This window comes from Parasteatoda tepidariorum, chromosome 4, assembly GCF_982258835.1.
Source record: "Parasteatoda tepidariorum strain Cologne lab strain chromosome 4, Ptep-v5.0, whole genome shotgun sequence".
NCBI lineage: Eukaryota > Metazoa > Arthropoda > Arachnida > Araneae > Theridiidae > Parasteatoda > Parasteatoda tepidariorum.
In genome coordinates this window covers 101,578,307-101,597,376 of record NC_141758.1, presented here as the reverse complement: position 1 = coordinate 101,597,376, position 19,070 = coordinate 101,578,307, and the positions used below count along the sequence as shown (strand labels likewise).

The 19,070-nt window shown below is 29.7% G+C and overlaps 1 protein-coding gene across 1 annotated transcript; it reads right to left on the bottom strand.

The window, feature by feature from the left end:
• Positions 1-2,170: 2,170 nt before the first annotated feature.
• LOC107455432 (S-adenosylmethionine synthase) lies at positions 2,171-17,881 on the bottom strand. The gene is made up of 9 exons (XM_016072993.4): positions 17,701-17,881; positions 11,003-11,080; positions 8,463-8,585; positions 8,230-8,342; positions 6,712-6,855; positions 5,961-6,179; positions 5,698-5,880; positions 4,112-4,245; positions 2,171-2,518 (listed from the first exon to the last, which is right to left on the bottom strand). The coding sequence occupies exons 1-9, from the start codon at positions 17,807-17,809 to the stop codon at positions 2,416-2,418; spliced, it is 1,206 nt and encodes a 401-aa protein (XP_015928479.1). The 5' UTR covers positions 17,810-17,881; the 3' UTR covers positions 2,171-2,415.
• Between the last annotated feature and the right edge of the window lie 1,189 nt (positions 17,882-19,070).

Genomic DNA, 19,070 nt, shown 5'->3' with positions numbered 1-19,070 from the left:
TCCTTTTTTTTCTTGTTCTTCTAAATGGCATGTATGAAAACCTCACTCCAATTTTTACCTACAAACAGTCCTGTATATTAAAAAGTCTTGACTTTCTTTTTCTCTAAAAGCACCTAGATAATTAGAATTGGATTGGATACTATCTAGAATCAGATTGGAAAGGAATGACTCTTCATACCCCAGTTTACTCATTAGAGACGGAGTAATTAGCCTAAACCATGCTTGTATTGTAAAAACAGTGAAAAATATAGTCCATGTAATTGAAAGAACTTCATGATAGATTGTGAGAAAAGCAACTTGACAACTATTTTTCTTCCCCTTGCTAATGCTATCAATGTTAAAATAAAAATTTGGACTGCTGATAAAAAGTAATTTTTGATAGAAAAAAAAAACATTTTTTTCCAATATGTAGCTTATTACACAAAAATGCCAAATATATAAAAATCTCAATTTTGAAGTTTTTGTCGCTTAAATTGATATTTCTTTTGATCGGCTGTGACACAAGTCGTGTTTGAAATGTAAATATTTAGCATATTTAGACTGGGATTATTAACTGTGAATAAATGATAAAAAGTCAGTGCGTGATTGAAAAGAGGACGACAATATCCGATCCGCAGAGACTATCACGGGCAAACACTGTAATCACCAATCAATTCATTGCTAAGGTGCAATTTGGTTTAGTAGAAGAATTATGGCTTATGAAGTAGACTATCGTTGTAAAGGTGTAATCACTTTATACTGCTAAAAACAATGCTACTGCTCCTTGTTCTGTTCCAGACAGTCCCACTGTGGGCTGATCGTAAAGACACGAATAGTAAATCACCGAAGTCAAGCATCACTGTCCGTGGTCAGTAGGCGGGTGGGTCACCACTTTGTCTGTGTAGAGTCCGAGTGTGCACGGTATTGGTTGAACTGTTCTACCATAAAGTGCTAGACTTTGCGCGCACGTCGTTGGGCTACCAAAGTAGATGAGCCATCACCTGTGCAGAGGATCAAAGTAGCAATGGCATGTCTTCGGATCATCCTCAGGGATGTTTCCCAGACCATCGCCCATTGTGCAGCTCTAGTGCGGCTTAAATAAAGTACCTACCTGTTCCAGGCATCATTTACTTTTTAAAGACTCTTACTGAAATTGGTTAATCAGTTAAACTCAATCTGCAATGCACTTCTCCGACTGTCTTTTATAACCCTGTGGGATGATGTTGTCAAACTTGTTAACTTTTCATTTGAGTAACCTTTGTATCTAGATGTTACCGATTGGGATGTTCTATAGTTACAGCTAACTTTCTTAAACCACTCCACGCAAAGTCAAACACAGTCAAAGATTAAGTTTCTTTTGCTGTTTTTTGAAATTGCACTTAACATGTTCTCTCATTAAAACTCTTCAATTTTTTTCTTCTTTAGAACGTATCTTAAACAAGGGTGCCACTCTTCAGTCCTGGGGACTGAAATCAGTCTTGAAAGAAAATCAGTAGATGAAGTTTCATAAATTAATATTTCAATTTGTTTTTAATTTTAAAATGTATGAATTTCCTTAAAAATGTAAAAAAAAATTTCTGTTAATTAAGAATAAAAATTACATTTTAATGTAAACATTGGTAATCTTTATAATTATTGTGAAATGATCAAGTAATGATGTAGCTCATTAATGAAAAAATTAGATTGAACTTCAACGCTTGCTTGCTTAAACAAAATTTGTACTACTGTTGTATCTAAATTTTATTGTTTTTATTTTTCCCAAGCGTTTTTTAATGCTGACCCATGTTAAATTGAGATTATTTTTATTTTAAACTCGAAGAAATTATAGAGATAGGACAAAAAATAAATAATGATTATGTGAAAAAATAAATGGAGATATGTATAGCTTAGAAAAAATTTGTTGTTTATTATTCAGTGGTTGATGTAAAAAGATGTACGAGGTTAGCTGTTATTTTTATCTAGTTCTGTAAAAAATAAATTAATAAAGAAAAAAAACTTGATAATTATAAGTTCTTATTATAGAAAGATACATTCTGGAGTCGGTGAACTATAAATGTCTGAAAATTCTAGTAAATAATTCTAGATCGTGTTCATTTATCAAAAAAAGTTCTGTCATGAAATATTTTTAGAGTGGCACCCGTGATCTTAAATTCTGTATGGCAAAATATAGTATGTAAAGAATACATTGGGCTTAAAAATGTAAAAAGTTATTTATTTCCACTTTTGTTCAATACATCGATGTACATCTCCTTTACAGAAGTGCAAGGAAGGTTTATTTTTGAGTACAAAATGTATTCAGAGTGAAAGTAATATAGGTAAGAACAAGGCATATTACAATTAAACTGCAATGCAGTTAGTATGCATTTTATGTTTCATAGGAACATGTTTTAAATTAAAAAATATAAACATTAAAAGACGTCACAAGCAGGCCAAAGACTATAGGACCAATTTCTTGGGCACTTCCCATGGAAATTCTTCTCTTCCAAAGTGTCCATAAACGGAGGTATTTTGGTAAAATGGCGTGTAGAGCTTAAGATCCCTGTAGGAAAAGAAAATTAAGTTATTTTCAAATGAAGGGTTTATGAAACTTAAGGGTGTGAAATGTTCTTAAGGAATTGTGCACTCTTCATCAAACTGAGGAGATAGATTTTTGTCCAATATTTGCAGTAAATGTAGAAATTCAATTTTAAATATACAACTTTTTTAAAATTTGTTAGCTCAGAAACTATTTCATCAATTTCGTTCAAATTGTGTATTTTGCCTTACTTTTCTAAAAATTATGTAAAAATTTGTATACCTTACAATTCAAAATATTTTCGACTGCTATTAAATAAAATATTAATAAATAATAATTAAAAATTTATTTTTATGTGGAATTGACCTTGGATTAATGAATTTTATGATTGTTTGCAAATTCAAGAAAGAATTCTCGAGATAAGGAAATTATGCAAAAAGTAAAATTCTGGCTGTCTTGACCAAACTATTGGCAGTATATTTTCCAGATTGCGATTAACCCTCCCCCCCCCCCATAGTTAAGAATCCAAATCTGTCGTAAGAAATGTATGTATATTCAGAAAAAATTCGGGTTTGTCTCTGATTTTGTAGCTTAAAATGTCGTCTACGCTAATTAGTTAGCATATTTTAGGTCAATTTCTCAATAATTTAAGATCGAGTTATAGTTTTGGTCATTGAATCTAAAGAATGATAGGAAATCCAAACATTGTGCACTTTTTTATTTTGCACACTGTGCATGTTTAGAATGTAACATAGCATTTTTTCTAATTATTTTTATGAATGGTAAGACAAGAACTTAGAAGCTTAAGGTATTGTGTACCGTCCATTTTATTTTTCAACATTATTATTTAACTCTGTTGGCAAAGTATTTAATACTAATCAATATTTCAAGAAATTGATTCAATTTCAGTGCATTTTGTTTATTTTATGTTATATAAATGTATAAACTTTCTTCCTCTTTCCTATTGTAAAATTAAAAGTTGAATCCTCATTTTTTTCATAAATGATTATAATGTTTGGTTTTGGGCGCTAATGTACAAAATTTGAATGAAATCGGCCGAATAGTCTTTATACAGTTTTGTTCAAATTTTAGATTTTGTCACTTAAAATTGCATAGTTTCGTGAAAAATTTTATATCTTTATTATTCTAAACTTTCCTAACCCTCATTAAATTAAATAATAATGATAAATTGTAACAAATTACATTTTACATGGAATTATGCGTAGACAAACAAATTAAACCATTTTGTTTTTAAAAAAAAAAATTTACTGTTCTTAATATTTCTAGATATTTTCAAATTCTGAAAAAGTAAAATTATCTTCAATAGGTCCAAATTTTCGAATATTTCCCTGACTGAATTATTAGCTCAATATTTTTTAGATCCCCATATTTTAAATATCAAATTTTGTTGGTTGAAGAAGAAAAAGTTAATGCAGAAAAGCTATGGTTTAGTGCATATTTGGGCATCGAACCATTTGCATTTTAGTATGTGAAAATTCAATCCAAAAAGTTGTTTGGATGTTCTGTTTTTATTTTGCGTATTGGAAAACTGGTTAAAACGGAGACATTATCATTAAACTACCAATATATTATTTAGGTTAATGAAAATATACTCACTTGATAATTCTGCCAGGCCTTAAGTCAAAATTGTCTTCAACTATTTTCAACAACTCTTTGCTGCTTTTGTCTGAAGTTCCATAAGAAAATACAGAGATCGATAGTGGCTCAGAAATTCCGATTGCATAGGATATCTGAAAAAAAGAACAACTCACCATATAAATCTCTCTCGGCATGTTATGCGAGATCAATATTTTCTTAAACATTTCGTTTAGTCAAATTTTAAATTTACAGAATTATAACTAAAAACACCATATCTAATAGAACCTTTGGTCATAAGTTGAGCAATGATAAGTGTTTCTAAAACATTGCGTGGATTCCTTTCTGCTAGACCCTGCATTTATAGATGTTCCATTTTCCAACTAGTACTAGTTTAGGAACTCGAGTGCTATACGTAACAAGTGTTGCTGCTAAAAATAAAAAGTTTAGGAACTCGTTTAGGATTTCTTTTTAATGTTGAAAAGTTGGATGCAGCCTTACTTTGGTATTGCGTATGGCCATGTTATGGTTCAATTCATACCATTCTATCGTATGGAAGTAATATTTCCTTTTGAACCATTTTACTGTTCTAATTGTACCATTTTATTATGTGGCAATAATCGGCTCACATCGAACCATTTTGCTGTTCAATTTAAGCAATGCTGCCATTCAAATTATACCATTTTATCGCTTCACAATATGGTTCAAGTTAAGCCACGCTGGGGTGACCCACCGGTGGATCATGCTAGATTGTCTCATCGGGCTGCGCACCGGAGTAAAAACTGGTAACAAATAAATTTCATTTTTTGTTTTTTTTCCGGGAATGATAAAAATCCAAACCTACCAATTGTTTTCAACGGATGCAATTTTTATATTGAATTGCTTCTTCGCTGCGATAAATTTCCTTACAGTGAATTGTTATTGTTGAGAATAGATTAACTCCTCCCGAATATTATCTAATATTGAAATAGTTCTTCTACCAGTATTTTCTCTTTTCCGTCCCGCTTTCAGGCGCAACACCCGGCGTGAACGTGTTAATGTAGATCAAGTTTAACCACGTTACCTTACAAACAATATTCTATTGAACCATTTCGCAGTTCGAGTTGTACCATTTTATCATGCAACAGTAATATGGTTCAACTTGACAAATTTATTAAAGTTAATTTGTGCAATATTAAATTGATGGAATAATTGCGCAAAAAGTTTCGTAGACTTTCTGTTAACTTCGCTATATCATTACAAAGAAAAGAAGTGGTAAATGATATGAGTTTTTAAAGATCATCGATTTAATTATTACGTTTTTAGTGTCAGAAGAGATGGAATCTGATTCCTGAGGAATAATCTACTCAAATTTTAATGAAATGAATTATAATGTAAATTTTGCTTTATGCAAAGTTACATCTTTTATTTCAATTTAATCCAAAAATTAGATTACTAGAATAAAAGGCAGGGTACGATTCTTTTACGTGAGCATAGGACGGAGTTTGCAATTTACTTTATTTGTGGACAAGAAGAGAGTGGGAGTCCGAAATTATGAAAATGTGCTTACTTAATATTTGAAAGAACCCCCAAAAAAGTATATAAATTCTATACAAAAAGAAACTTACTTGTACTAGGCATCGACGGCAAAGTTTCGCTGCTACCAAAGATTTGGCGACCCATCTTGCAGCATATGCTGCAGATCTGTCTACTTTAGTTGGATCTTTTCCTGAGAAGGCTCCTCCTCCGTGGGCTCCCCACCCTCCGTAGGTGTCCACAATTATTTTTCGCCCAGTAAGTCCAGCATCAACCTACAAGGAAAACAAAGATTATTATATGTTCCTTATAGTTATTGTTGGTTTCGTATTTTTCTTGGAAGATTTATTCTTACCTTGGGTCCTCCATTGACGAATATTCCGCATGGATTTATGTAATAAATAGTTTGCTCGTCCCTCATATGTTTAGGAATAACTTCTAGAACAACCCTTTGCATCACTTGTGTTCGAAGTTCTTCTAAGGTAATGTCGTTCGTGTGCTGTGTTGACACAACAACTGTGTGTACGCGTTGAGGTACTGCAGCTCCTTGATCAAACACGTACTCGCACGTCACCTGCAAAATCGTGGTTTAGTTTTTATCCACACTTTCCTTTAGTTGTATATTTAGTCCATTGTATTCATTAACTTTTCACTACATTCATTTTTTTCAGTTGATATACAGAGTTATTCATAATTCCCTCCGGGGTTTCGAAGCGTTATAGTAAAAAAACGAAGACGAATATGGCAAAAAAGAACATATGAAATTATTCCGAAAGTATTCAAGTTTTAATTTAAGCAGTTGCCGGTAGATGGCAGTAGCATGTTCCACTGAAGCCAGTTGTAGTAAAGAAAAATGGCGTTTACAGGCGGAGGGAATTATGAATAACCCTGTATTTATAGTCTACTAAATTCTTTACTTTTAGTTAGACCTGAAAATTTTAAATTAGTTGTAGGGCAAGTATAATACTAAGACCAGGCAACAACAAATGTCGCCGGTTACATTTAAATTATATTTCATAATTAAGTATGTTTTATTATTTTTTATGCAATGAAAAACTACAAATATGAAAAACACAAAATTTGTAGCTACAAATACGAAAACTTACTTGTGATTTTGAATCGGGACCAGCCCAAGGAAATGTTCCGTTTCTTCGTAATTCGCCGAGTTTAGAATTAAGTTTGTGTGCGAGCATGATGGTGAGTGGCATGAGTTCTTCAGTTTCATCACTGGCATACCCGAACATTAGACCCTGAAAGAAAAAAAATTGCTTAAATGAAGTTATATTTATTGTGTTTTAATCTTTCAAAATGCCTTCTTCAGAACGTTTTACCCATAATTATTATTAAGTGCTATTATTATTCCCATACAGTTACAAGCTTATTTACACAATTAGTTGGTCACAAAATAGTGGAGCCGTGGTCTTCCTGGCTCACTACAGGCTGTTGCGGGAATGCTCTACTTTAATTATTCTATTAATTGTTCAGTCTGTATGTTACCGGCAAAGTTGTTAAACCGGCATATTAATGCCAAAAACCAATCAGAAAAATAGGAAATGGTTAAACATGTTACGCGTTGATTAAGCATTGCATTTAATAAAAAACTGCGAGGTATTGAATAGCATTACTTCGTGTTTTCAATTTGTATGATAGTAATTTATTTTATAACCGTCATTGAATAGCCGACCCAATCTTGGGTTTACGACTACTAATGTTCAACTCCGTAACCTCGTAATTTTGAACCAATCCAGCAGACAAGGTAACTCCTGGATCAGTACCCCCAGAGGTATGATTTGTTATGGGAACAGAGAGGACATTGTGACTCGACAGATTTAACATGCATCAATCACCATTTACTACATATTACCATTACTTCGGCCGGCGAGGATCGAACCCACAACCTGTTGGACATGGGCCCAGTGCCCTACCAACCAGGCTATCCCGGCCATAGTAATTTATTATAGTATTGGTTGAAAATACCTTTTTCATGTAAAAAGTAGATTCATTTTTTTTTTCAAATTAGAAAGGCTTAAATTTTTAGTAATCGCCAATATTACTAATAATAACCCGAAAGGGACGCCTGCAGAACCATTGTCCGATATGCCCTACACTGATGTTTGTTCTAATCGAATATTATCAAAAATAACTAAATAAGTCAGTTAAAATAAAATATGAATGCGTAAAAAATTAGATTTATTAAATAATGAAAATGTTATTTTTATTTGATCGTCAACTTAGTAACCTTTTATAAAAGAAAAGAAAATGCGAAGAAAAATTACGCATTGTCTTTTTCTCCGTCATTTACATCCACAAAATCATAATATCATATTTTGCGTTCAAATTAGTATACAATGCAGCATTTTGTACATAGTCCACAACAAATTTAGAATACGAACATCCATTGCTCAGATAATAATTATTGGTTTGTGATAAATAATGTGCAATTAAAAACTCTCTTGATTCTAATCTTTTAAAATAATCAGAAAAAATTGTTTAGAATCTTAATTTTTAGATATAATTTATGAGAACAAACTATTTTTTATATAGATTTTTTCGTCTTTTAGACGCAGTAGTTTTTCTATTATTTTATTTGTACAAATTCAACAAATACTCTTTTATATATTTACCTGATCCCCTGCTCCAATATCATCTTCGTGTTTATCGACGTGTACGATGTTAGCGATTTCTTCGTGCTGTTCATGGATTGCTATTTCGATCTCACAGTTTTTGTAATCTAACCCTAACAAATAAAATATATATACATATATATATTTGTAAAATCGGTTAAAAGAAAGGATGGAATAAATTTGAATATTTTTCATACATAGGAGTGTGTAAAATTCATTCGCATATTTCTTACCTTTTGATGCATCATCGTAGCCAACATGTCGTACGACATCTCTTATTACTTTCTCGTAATCGACGTGTGCACGAGATGTTATTTCCCCGCATACCAAAACCTTGCCTCCTTTGGTAACAGACTCTGAAAAGAAAAGGAGTAACTTCAGCTTATAAGTACCAAAAAAAAATTTTAAAATTATTCTGATACAAATTGTTTTAAGTAGAGAACATTTAAGGGAGTTTTCTACTATTAATGCTAAATAATGTTTCTTTTCCGTCCGAAAACTTTTAAATGGCCCAACTGCAAGATTTACAGTTAAAAGCATATATTTATAACAAAATAAAGACAAGAAAGAATAATGAAAGAAAAGAGAGATTAAGACACTAATGTAGTGATATATTTTGCTTTATCTATATTAATACAATATTAGAAAGCACTCTTTTTTGTGGATATAATCGTGAGAGCTGATGACGAGATTATATCTTTCCTTATTTTTTTTTCTTATTTTTTTTTATTTTTAAATACTTTTTTAAAATATTTTATTTATTAATAATTTTTTCTTTTCTCTTTAAATATATTTAGATATAAGCGTTTTATTTAATATATAATGACATTCAATCAAGGAATATTAAATATTGTGGCATAATAATGTATGAAGATAGAAAATTACATTCCTTTTTTTTTATTATTATTATTAATTTTTTCTTTTTTTTTAAGACGTTATTTTGCAGGTTTATTTCTTACAAGAAGTTTTCACAGTTAAATACTACATTTATGTTTCCATTATTCTACATATTTTGATCACAACTTTATTTATACTTGCGTGTTTTGAACACAACTATATTTATTTTATCATTCTACATATTTTATCCACATCTATATTTATATGTTATTTCACCCAACTCTATATTTACGTGTTTTGAACACAATTATATTAAATTAACATATTTATAGTTATATATTTTGAGCACAGTGTAAGAGTCCTAAAAAATTCGGATAACATAAGCATTAATAACATAACAGCACAACGAGATCAATAAAAAAAGCAGACGATAATTTTGGAACTTCTTGAAGTTGATTGTTTTTCAGACTGAGTTTTTGTTTTTACTACTACACGGGTTTACTAACCCGTGTAGTAGTAAGTAGTGAAGCATAGGTGGAATCCCTTAGAGGAGATGAAAAAGAAGTTTTGAATAATATCATTGCCCAAGAATTTTCAGTATTTGTTTCTGATGTCTTTTTGTGGAATGAATTCGTTGGAAATGGTAAAAGCCTTCTTGATATTAAATATATATTATATTTCATTAGGTTGTCTTATGGAATATTTTAAGTAGTGTTGAATACTTAGGTGTATGTTCAGAAGTTTTTATTTAGAATAATTTTGTATTTTTATAGAAATAGAAACTTAGTTACGAAGTAATTATTTCGATATATTTTTGATCTTTTCTAAAATGGCTGTAAAAACCTTAAACATAAATGGTGGTATGTGCCACATACTGTTTTTCGAACAATATAATATTAATATTATACGGTACTCAAAGTTATATGGCTAAAGCGGTGAGTGAGGAAGTAGTACAGCACGTAACGAAGCATTGGGATAAGTTTTCTTTCTTATCTTATGACAGAGATGGAAATAACTTTAATACTTCTGTTGTCTACTGTGCTGAAGTTTCCCGAACTCATATTTACGGTGATTTGTGGGATTTAAAATTATTACTAAAAATTCAATATTAATATTAATTGATAGTTAAACTTGAAATCAAAGTACTTCCGCGTAGGTATAGCTAGAAGGTGAAAAAAATGGGTTAATATGTTGTTTAAAACGAATAATAGATTTAGGATTGAAGGAGAAGTTAAAGAATTAGAAAATTTAAATACAGTTATGCTGAGCATTCGGCATGGTTACTGGCTGCGGTCAGTGTGTGGTGGGTGATCACTTTGATCAGCCTGCGTAGGGACCCGAGGGTGCGCGGTATCAGTCCTCGTTAAACTGTTCTACCGTAAAGTGCTCGACTTCGCTCGCAGATCGTCTTGCTTCCAAAGCAGGAGAGCCATTCCCTCTATAGGGGATCAAAATCGTGATGGCGTGTCTTCGGATCATCCTCAGGGATGTTTCCCAGACCGTCGCCAATAGCCTATTGTGCTGTTCTAGTGCGACGCCAATAAAGTTACGTTACCTCGGCATGGTTACCATTAAAATTTATATATTACACGCTAATTTTGAAAGGTGACCAAGTTGGTCGCCAAAGGCGGCTAGTATTTTTAGTGTATCACAAGATTAAATACCAGAAAGATAATTAATAAATGATACACAATATATAATAATGTTATTAGATGAGATTTAAAGTTTCTTTCCACAGAAGTTAATTAAAAGTTCCTTTCCGCATAATTTAAATTAATATTTGTATATTAATTAAATTTTAATTACATTATATTTTGACGTAACGGCCCGAACAAAATATCGGTCCCTAAATTCATATAATTGGTAAGTGATTATTTTTCCAATGCTTTTTTTACCAGGTGTGTTTTTTTTTCTTTCTGTGATTCTAAATGCTTACCACAGGCGACTTTGGAACAAGGATCTTGTTTTAAATGAGCATCCAGGATAGCATCACTAAGTTGATCGCAGAGTTTATCTGAAGAAAAAAAAAGTAATCATGTGAGTTCATCTGTAAGTTGCAGTGGTGAAAAATTAAAAACTGATTCTTTAGCGAAGTTATTTAACTTTAATTTTTTACGAAGAAAAAACTGAAAGAAATTAAAGAAAACGAATCATATTATTATTTTATTTTAATTTACAATTGTTATTTTTTGCAGTTATAGGTAGTTTTAAATAAAAAACGAATTGTTTTATGCGATGAATATTATGAATGACACATTTTCAAAAATAATTTATTGTGTATTAATTATTATTTAGAAAAGGAAAAAAAATGAAGTTGAATATTGAAATCGCGTCAACACCTATGAAAGAAGCTAATATTTTTTTTAAATTAAAAGTTAGATTAGGTATATAAATAATTTTTTTGATTTGAAATGTCTCCATTGCTATGCAACTTTATATAGTCCTTAATCTTTTAAAATCCTCGTTAAAATTGAAGTAAAAAAATATACACATTGGGGCTTCTTTTATAGTATTTAAGTGAGTGAATAAAAACGAACAAAAGCGTTAACAAAAGATGACGAATTAAGTATTTCGGATGGCGGATTTAAAACATCAAAACCAGTGTGATCGTCGAAGGTATTTTCTAATAGTTACCTTTAACGCCTCTTAATTTCCACCGGCATTCAAACTGATTTTTGTGTTTTTAATCTCTCTTGACCATCAAAAATTCTAAAACTGTAATCTTCTTTACTACCATTTTTATTACGAAACAGAATATTCTAACAAGTAAATATTTGACTAAAGCTTTTCAAACAAATATAACAATGAAATTTTAGATCTTTAAAATTTAAGTCTCCTTCACATTTAAGGAAAACTTAAGAACACTTTGTTGAAACTTTGTTTTACTATTGAATAATTTCCGAATGCATGTTAATAAAAATGAGTTTATCGTATGAATTTAGTTGTGAAGTTTCCTTGGGTTTTTTTTTAAATTAATAATTTTTTAATTAAATTACACTTTCTTGCCACATCCAGTGATTATGCAACTCGTTTAAAGGGCATTTAATGGAAGAGTTCGTCAGTTTCACTCTTAAAACATGAGCACCACTATACCGGAAAAAAATTATATAGTATAAATAATCATCATATATTAAATTTCATGATCGGAAACTAAGTGATGATCATATTTCTGGCACGCAATCCTTTAAAAGCTTTTATTCAGCAATGGTATATCATTAAACTTAATTTACTCGTATGACGAATTCTTGTAAAAGGTGATGAAATATATTAAGCGCTAACAAAAATTTTAACTACGCATTAATGATTTTATTCAGAACTAAATTATTTTCAAAAATGAATGTTTTTTCTTATATCCATCATAACGTTCAATAACCCATATTCCATATAGCTATATAGTTCTACCAACAATTGGGTATAATATAGCCTACGTCACTGGTTGTGTTGTTCCTACTAAATTTAACCCATGAACGGCATTTTCTGCGAGCCTAACTTCAAGCTACAAATAAACAAACGAAGTGTTCGATCGTTTAAATAGCTGCTCGCCAGATTTTATTGCATTATAAAGAAAAGTTATTGAAACTAAATACAACTAAATAAACAACAACAACTAAAACAAATAACAACAACTACTAATAACAATAACTAAATAAACAACAACTAAATTCCATTCGTTTAGCATTGCGTCATATGTTGTTCCTACTAAATCGAAGTAGTTGTGTTTTTTTCATATTATACCCAATTGTGAATGAAAACATTTATTGGAAAAAAAGTCAAATTTAAAAATCGTGAGGTACAATCATTTATGTAATTTCAGATAGTCGTTGCTATTTACGAAAACTTTTTCAACAACATTCCAATTTTCTTGAAATATCACGTCTCATTAACCGCGTCCAGTTTTAAAAACTATCCTAATTTAGCAACTCAGCAAGCGAAATTTGAAACATTTGTAGTCGCATATCATTCTGACGATGAGATTTGCTTAGTAGCAAAGCATTTTATTTTCCTTCTTGTTAAAACAATTTTTGAATTCTATTTTGTAGAAAATGAAATAAATTAATGTCTGTTATTAGGAAAAACAATAATGTATATTTATTTTTATATTTTACTTCAAATGTGAAGTAATTCTAAATTATACGTTTTCAATTTAATGAAGTGATTCATTAAACGATTAAAATTCCTAAAACGATTTAAGTATTAAAATTGAACGATATTTAATTATGCATTTTAATTATCAGACGATACGATTATATTTAAAATAAATGCAGCGGCGAACTCTTGAAACTTTCACAACTTTAATCACTTTTCATAATTTTAAAATAAAGTCTTGAAGGAAATTATGAATGTAATGATGAAACATTTTATCGAATTTTCATTATTCAGCGATTGTTAAGTCAGTATTTTCTAGAATCCACTAGTTTAAAGTGATGCAAATAATTTTAATAAAAGAAAAAAACACTTAGGAAATAGAATAGCAGGTCTAGGGAGGCTTAAGGGCGATTTTAAAATGCACTTCTCTATTTACAATATCGAGTGAGAGGACTGATAATATAAGTTGATAAAATTGTATCATAACCTTGATAGATAATGCAGACACATTACAAAAGCTAAGGATTGATAACAGCTCCACAAGATAATGTGAGTATGATATAACAGATTATCGCAATGTAAACAGTCTGCTCAAACGCAGTTATAAAAGAAAAACATTTTGTAACATTTAAAGATGCGTAGCTTGGTAAAGTCCTAAAAGTAGATAAGTGTGAGATTTGATTAAAACTTATAATGAAAGTTATATAAGTTTTAATCTTTTAAATTTTTAAAAATTAGTTTTATAACAGTATAGGAAAGAATATAAGTACGGGATATTTATAAATACCTAATGGGTAGGTATTTATAAATAGTAAGAGTATCTATAGATATTTATCCCTGCCCTGGCTAAATACCAAAAATCTGATAATTTACAGTTTTCAGTCATTTTTAAAGCATAAAATCATAAATATTTATACTTCTTTGAATATTATTAAAGTCTTCAATTTAGACAAATATGAAAGCTTGAGAAGGAATATTTCAAAAATTATAACTACCCAGTAAAACAACTAAATTTTTCTGGGCATTATCACACTAAAAAAATAAGGCAAAACAGTTTGTAATTAATAAATTGATTTTATTTAAATGAGTTATTTTTCAAATTAAACAAAATGCAAGTTAAAATTCAATTTTTTTATAATGATATGATAAAACAAAGGGTATTTATTGCTTAAAAATATCAGTAACTGAGTTTTTATTACTATAATGTTTGCTATTCTAAATTAAATATTAAACTAAAGTAAACTCAGTGGCTCGACAGCCCATAGAGGGCCAAGGCCTACTGTGGCCATCTCAGTTTTCTTGACCTTGGGCTCTGGGGTGCAGGAGCAGATGTTCTGGTCAAGTGGTCAGCCGAACGCGGAACCTCCAGCATTTAGTTCCCAAGCATGCTTGGTACTCATTTATCGACCCACTGAAGGGATGAAAGACTGAGTCAACCTTGCCTGACCCGAGGATCGAACACAGGACCTGTGGCACGGGAGCGCAAAGCGCTACCACTCAGCCACCGGGAGTCAAATGAAATATTATAATGTTTTACAACTTATTGCTTAAAGTTTTTAATTGAATTTACAAATTTATTTTTTACTAAACGTTCATTTAAATTGAAATCTATAGTAATTTATTATAAGATATATAAACCTAGTAATTAGCTATATATAACTGTTTATGTGTTTCAGAGATAAATAAACCATTTTTTTGGCTGAACTTCAAACATGTTACTTAAGTATTTAAATACTCAAGTACAAGGAAAAAAATATGTTTATGTATATTAAAAACTAGGATATAATAAGTTTAGGCATACTAAATAAAGTAGTAATGTTCTAGCGTTACATTAGTGGACATCTAGTTAGAAATAAGTGATAAAATTTGGTTCATAAAATTTCAAAATTACAAAAAATTCAGAAAATAAAATTTTGTCCAGATTCATAATTGTTTACCAAACTGCATGCATTTGTTAACTGCATTCTTATTTGTTAAGTACTAATCAGAATATTTTATAGTAACAAATTTTATTTAAAAAATTAAATGCTAGAAGTTTTAGTATAAGTATTATAATTTTAAGTTACAAAAATAAAGTTCAATTTTTTTTTTTTAATTGTGCTTTCCTGTAAGAATTTATGAACTTCAATTTTTTGCATGCATTAATTTTCACATAAAAATATGACATTTAACAATCGTAATTAAAATATAAATCTATCTTTAGAATAATCTAATTAAATAAATTAAACATGCAGTTTTATGTGAAAAAAGTAGTTTCGTTCAATTCTTCCAGGGCAGTTTTTTCAGCAGTGGAAGAAACTCGCCAACTTAGTTTAAGCTAAACATAATGAAATTTTGAAACTTTTAAGCTAAAATTCAAAAAAGCCAGCAAATTAAATCCCGCAATCTTTAAACTCTATTTTTTAATCAATTAAGAATCGTTATATAAAAGCTCATAAATTTTTTTAATCTGTTAAAAAACTTGAGAATTGTTCAAAAACACAACATCGTACCTAAACTAAATACCAAGCCGTGAAGGAAGTATGTATTAATTGTAAGCAGGAAAAACAGTAGCAGATTATTGTTCTGTCATTAATTTTTTCAAACTAAATTATTCAAAACCTGGATGAATTATTGTACTTTAATAATGTAACAGTATTAATATTTGTAATAAATATACTTCCAGCAGCATTTTCCTAATTTAATCATCGTTTTAAAATCACAAAATGATATTGCAGAGAATAGTATTAAAGAAATAATTAAATATGAAATTATGGAGGATCAAGCTATTCTTAAATAAAAAAAATAAAAAATTAATAATTTAAGTTTTAATTTGGTGATACAATTTCTGAGACATATACCCATATAACTCCTCTAATATTTATGTAAGTTAGATTATCAATTTCAATGTCATTTTTCGAATTATAAAAGTTTAAAAATCATTTATAATTAAATGTATGTCATTGAAACATTTTGGCATAATAAGATAATAAAAAATTACAATCTTTTTTTTTAACGTTATTTTGCAAGTTTATTTCTTATAAAAAGTTTTCACAGTTTTAAACTATACTTATGTTTCCATTATTCTACATATCTTGATCACAACTATATTTATACTTACGTGTTTTGAACACAACTATATTTACTTTATTATTCTACATATTTTATTCACGTCTATATTTATGTGTCTTTCACACAACTCTATATTTACGTTTTTTAACACAACTATAATAAACTTATTATTATTCTACATACTCTGATCGCTACCATATTTACAGTTACATGTTTTGAACACAGTGATATTGCAGAGAATAGTATTGAAGAAATAATTAAATGTGAATTTATGGAGGATCAAGCTATTCTAAATCAAAAATTAATAATTTAAGAGTTAAATTGGTGATGCAATTTCTAGGACAATTACCCATATAACTACTCTAATATTTATGTAAGTTAGATTATCAATTTGAAGGTCATTTTTCGAATTATAAAAGTTTAAAAATCATTTATAATTAAATGTATGTCATTGAAACATTTTGGCACAATAATGTAAGAGAATAAAAAATCACGAATCGTTTTAAAGTCACGAAATGATATTTTGCAGAGAATAGTATTGAAGAAATAATTAAATGTGAATTTATGGAGGATCAAGCTATTCTTAAATAAAGAAAATCAAAAAATTATAATTTACGTGTTAAGTTGATGATACAATTTCTAGGACAATTACCCATAAAATTCCTCTAATATTTATGTAAGTTAGATTATCAATTTGAATGTCATTTTTTGAATTATAAAAGTTTAAAAATCATCGAAATGATATTACAGAGAATAGTATTGAAGAAATAATTAAATGTGAATTTATGGGGGATCAAGCTGTTCTTAAATAAAGAAAATCAAAAATTAATAATTTAAGTGTCAAATTGGTGATACAATTTCTAGGACAATTACCCATATAACTCCTCCAATTTTTATGTAAGTTAGATTATCAATTTGAATGTCATTTTTTGAATTATAAAAGTTTAAAAATCATCGAAATGATATTGCAGAGAATAGTATTGAAGAAATAATTAAATGTGAATTTATGGGGGATCAAGCTGTTCTTAAATAAAGAAAATCAAAAATTAATAATTTAAGTGTCAAATTGGTGATACAATTTCTAGGACAATTACCCATATAACTCCTCCAATTTTTATGTAAGTTAGATTATCAATTTGAATGTCATTTTTTTGAATTATAAAAGTTTAAAAATCATCGAAATGATATTGCAGAGAATAGTATTGAAGAAATAATTAAATGTGAATTTATGGGGGATCAAGCTGTTCTTAAATAAAGAAAATCAAAAATTAATAATTTAAGTGTCAAATTGGTGATACAATTTCTAGGACAATTACCCATATAACTACTCTAATATTTATGTAAGTTATATTATCAATTTGAATGTCATTTTTCGAATTATAAAAGTTTAAAAAACATCTATGATTAAATGTAGGTCATTGAAACAGCAATATGCCTCTCAATTTTCGTAGTAATTAGTAATCCATTAGAGAGATTAAAGTGTAAGAATTGATTTACCTGGATGCCCTTCACCCACTGATTCTGAAGTGAAAAGAAAGGGCTCTGCTGCTCCATGATGTTCCCTGGAGCCATCAAGCAAGCTAACGTTTTGCTCGTTTCGTACCATTTTGTGTTCTGTGTTCACCAACGCTTACCGTTTCTATATAAACTGCACCGCAACCTTCCTGAAATCGAAAAGAAAGGCCTGTTGAAACACAAGGCTCAGTGATGTAGCAATTTTTTGTCGTCTTTCTTTCAATTTGCTGAAATTATCTTATCGCTCAGAGAGTCCTTTTGCGTCATGGGACAGTGGATGATTAAGTAATCTTACAGTCGCCTCGTGGGAAAAAAGGCGACTTGTGTTTTTTTTTAATAAATCGATTTTGCAGTCTTGCATCATCCTCAATTGTTAGAGAAAATTTTTATTCCGAATGGCAGACAAACAGAAGTTTTCTGTTTACGTTCTGTTCTTCGTAAGTAAACAGTGCGGTCAGGAAAGGTCTTGTTTGTTGCTATCCTTCTGAAAGGTTTACTGAACTCTAAAAACACTAATATGATTCCTAAATTTTAAGAATTTTGTTTACAATTTGGAATTTTCTTCATCCACTTGAGAGCTTAGTCGATGAATGTTCTAAGTGACATTTAAAATAATTAGCTTTATATTTTATACTCGTTGACAATAAAAAAAATAACGAATAAGTATTATTAAAGATTCTCGTTGAATGTTTAGTGACAAATGCACTTGAACCATCTTTATCTCAGAAATAAAGAAGGTTTAAGCTCATTTGGCAACATGATAAATATGTATAATATGATTTTCGTTTACAAAGTATGGAGTTTTTAATTAAAATGGAATTTTCTTCATCCATTCGACAGCTGAGTTTTGATGAAAGTTCTAACTTACCTTAAGAAGTAATTGGATTTAAAGTGTACAGGTTAAGAATAGGAAATATAAATTATAATTTTCTAATGTTTCTCGAAGATTTTTTAATGCCAATTGCAGTTAAACCTTTTTCTTCTCAGAAATAGAGAAGGTTTAAGAACATCTGACAGCGTAATAAACACCATATATAATATAATTCTCAAATGTTAAGAATTTTGTTGATAAGTATGGGATTTTGATTTTCTTTATTTACTCAAGAGTTGAGTTGAGGTTCTAACTTACATTTGAATAAATTATATTTAAAGTGCATAGGTTAGCAGCAGGAAATATAGATTTTATATTATTTTAGCCGTCGCTGAACTGCCAACCCAATGTTTACGACTACTAATGGTCAACCCCGTAGCCTTGTAATTTTGAACCAATCCAGGACACAAGAAAACTCCTGGATTAGTACCCCCAGAGGTATTGATTTGTTATGGGAACATGGAGGAGTTTGCGAACTCCA

What these genes read in the sequence shown, in the direction of transcription:
- LOC107455432 (XM_016072993.4), bottom strand. Translation starts at nt 17,809, where the DNA reads ATGGTACGAAACGAGCAAAACGTTAGCTTGCTTGATGGCTCCAGGGAA. An exon ending in AGTGGGTGAAGGGCATCCAG is followed by an intron (nt 11,081 to 17,700) that starts GTAAATCAATTC and finishes TTTTTTCTTCAG; the next exon opens with ATAAACTCTGCGATCAACTT. An exon ending in CTACGATGATGCATCAAAAG is followed by an intron (nt 8,343 to 8,462) that starts GTAAGAAATATG and finishes TTTATTTGTTAG; the next exon opens with GGTTAGATTACAAAAACTGT.